Consider the following 2,500-nt stretch of genomic DNA (forward strand, 5'->3'; position numbering starts at 1 on the left):
ATGACAAGCCCGGACACAAGAGATGCAAGTGCACAGCGAGCGTTAATGGAAAGGGTTACGACTGCAAATGTACGTGTGTGTGGTTGATGTCATTGCTCGACAGTATGTTCTGTGTGTTTAAGGGATGCTGTGTGTGTTTCAGCTGTTGGTAAAGTCACCATTGAGCCTCCAAGACCAGTCACAGTCAGCCCCACAAACATCTCCACGGCAACAACTCCCATGACAACTACAGCAACGACAACAACTACAGCCACTCCCAGCACTACCGTTACCATAGCAACCTCTGTTCCGACAAGCACTGCCTTGACGACAGTAACACCAACGACTGTTGCTATAACAATAACAGCGTCAACTACAACAGCCTTCACAACTGTTGCTACGACAACTAGTCCAACTACAACGTCCACATCACCGGCATCAACAACTACAGACAGGTTTCCAATGACAACCAGCGTCAAAACAACAACACTAGACAACCGCATTCACAGAGAGAATACAGCGAAGCCACGAGGAGATGTACACAGTGAGATTTATTTTCAGATTTTATCCAAAATATACAGTTAAAATACAGTAAATTTTTTTTAATAATATTACAATTTAAAACAGCTGTTTTCTGTGTGAATCTGTGTTAAAATGTAATTTATTTCTGTGATGCACAGCTGTATTTTCAGCATCATTCCTCCAGTCTTCAGTGTCACATGATCTTCAGAAATCAGAATAATATGATGATTTACTGCTCAAGAAACATTTCTGATTATTATCAGTGTTGAACACAGTTGTGCTGCTCAATATTTCTGTGGAAACTGTGATGCATTTTATTTTTCAGGATTCACAGATAAATAGAAAGTTTAAAAGAACAGCATTTATTTGAGATATAAATCTTTTGATCGATTTAATTCATCCTTGATGAATAAAAGTATTAATTTCTTTAAAAACAAAAACAACTTGCTGTAGTGTATGCTAAAATCAGAAATGCTAATTGTAAAAAACAAAACAAAAAAAAAAACAACAACAACTGATTTTCAGCTCATTAAACCAAGCAGTCATTGTAGTACTGTACGTTCATTATCTACAATACAGTACAATCTATATAAAAACATTATCAAGGCATGTTTTCCATAGTTTCATTCTTTATGAATCAATATGACACCAAACTTTACAAAATAAAACATAAAAACTAATAACTGAATCAGAATTATAGTTGTTGTAGTATCAAGATACTATTACTGTTTTTTACTAGTTTGCATTATTTTTATTTTACATGATATATTTTATTTATTGTCTATATATATATATATATATATATATATATATGTTTTTTATTTTATTTATTTTTATATTTTATATTGTATTTTATTTTAGTTTTTTATTGCATGTTTTAAATTTTTTTATTTAGTGTTAGTTACTGTTATAAGCCCGATCAGAATTTCGAATACATTTTTTTAAATGATTTAATTGATTCATAGTTAATGCATAAAACTCTTAATTAATTACATTTTAAAGAATCGTGAAACTAGACTTCTAAATTGTACGTATTTGATGTTATTTTGAACAACATACAGCAGCTGAGTGTGTGTGAAGTCATTAGTTTAGTTCTGAATGGAGGTTTGTCTGCTTTAGTTCCTCGTTACGAGAACAATCTGTTCGACTGGGACTTTGATGTTGAGCTGGGAAACACAACGGAGTTTGTGCACGATGATCCAGGTACCATTCACACTTAATATACACAAAACAGACAAGACGAAACAGCGAGGATCTTACTGACGTGTGTGTGTGTGTGTGTGTGTTCCAGCCGCTGCTGTTGTCAGCTGCTCATTTGATGACGGTCTCTGTGTTTGGATGACGGACTCAGAAGGAGATCTGAAATGGGAAATCAAAGATGATCCAGCCGGTAAAACAAACACAGATCACCTAGTCAACTTCTGTAATCAACTACTGTTACTATTCTTACCTGTCAATCACTCTCAGGTGGGCGGTACCTGTCAGTACCTGATGCTCCGAACAGACGGAGAGTCAAAGGGGCGAGGCTTACGGTGCCGCTGGCTCCTCTCACAAAGGCGTGGCAGGGCGGCGACCTCTGCCTGTCATTTAAATACCGTCTCCATGGACACCACATCGGCTCTCTGCAGGTGTTTGTCAGAAAGGGGCGGAGTCACAACCCATCCATCTGGACCAGGACTGGAGGATATGGCTGGAGACACGCCCACGTCACTCTTTGGGGGCGTGGCCTTGTTGATGTAAGCATGAATAAATCATCAGGTGTTCATACATATTCCTTGAACGCTCAAGTTGAACGCTATTTGTGTGTGTGTGTGTGTGCATTTATTGCAATCAGGATGATTGCATTTTTTCATTTTTTTTTTTTTTTTTTCATTATTACATTTTTTTCTTTTTTTAAATATTTTTTGCACTTTTTTTTTTTTTTTTCAATTTCGGTGATCAAAATATAATCAAATGATTTTTTTGGGGCAGTAATTTCCAGATATCTGTGCAGAATTTG

The 2,500-nt window shown here is 36.2% G+C and overlaps 1 protein-coding gene across 1 annotated transcript in view; it reads left to right on the forward strand.

Annotated features, from left to right (window-relative positions):
• The window catches only part of LOC132129666 (nephronectin), a 9,835-nt gene that overhangs the window by 6,626 nt on the left and 709 nt on the right, over nucleotides 1–2,500 (forward strand). Inside the window, exons 7-11 of the mRNA XM_059541308.1 lie at nucleotides 1–69; nucleotides 143–523; nucleotides 1,621–1,704; nucleotides 1,793–1,891; nucleotides 1,969–2,237. The exon at nucleotides 1–69 is cut by the window's left edge and continues 24 nt beyond it. Of these exons, the coding sequence (XP_059397291.1) occupies nucleotides 1–69; nucleotides 143–523; nucleotides 1,621–1,704; nucleotides 1,793–1,891; nucleotides 1,969–2,237 (902 nt within the window). The remainder of the gene's footprint in view (nucleotides 70–142; nucleotides 524–1,620; nucleotides 1,705–1,792; nucleotides 1,892–1,968; nucleotides 2,238–2,500) is intronic.

The sequence above is a fragment of the Carassius carassius genome, chromosome 46 (assembly GCF_963082965.1).
Source record: "Carassius carassius chromosome 46, fCarCar2.1, whole genome shotgun sequence".
NCBI classification, from domain to species: Eukaryota; Metazoa; Chordata; class Actinopteri; order Cypriniformes; family Cyprinidae; genus Carassius; species Carassius carassius.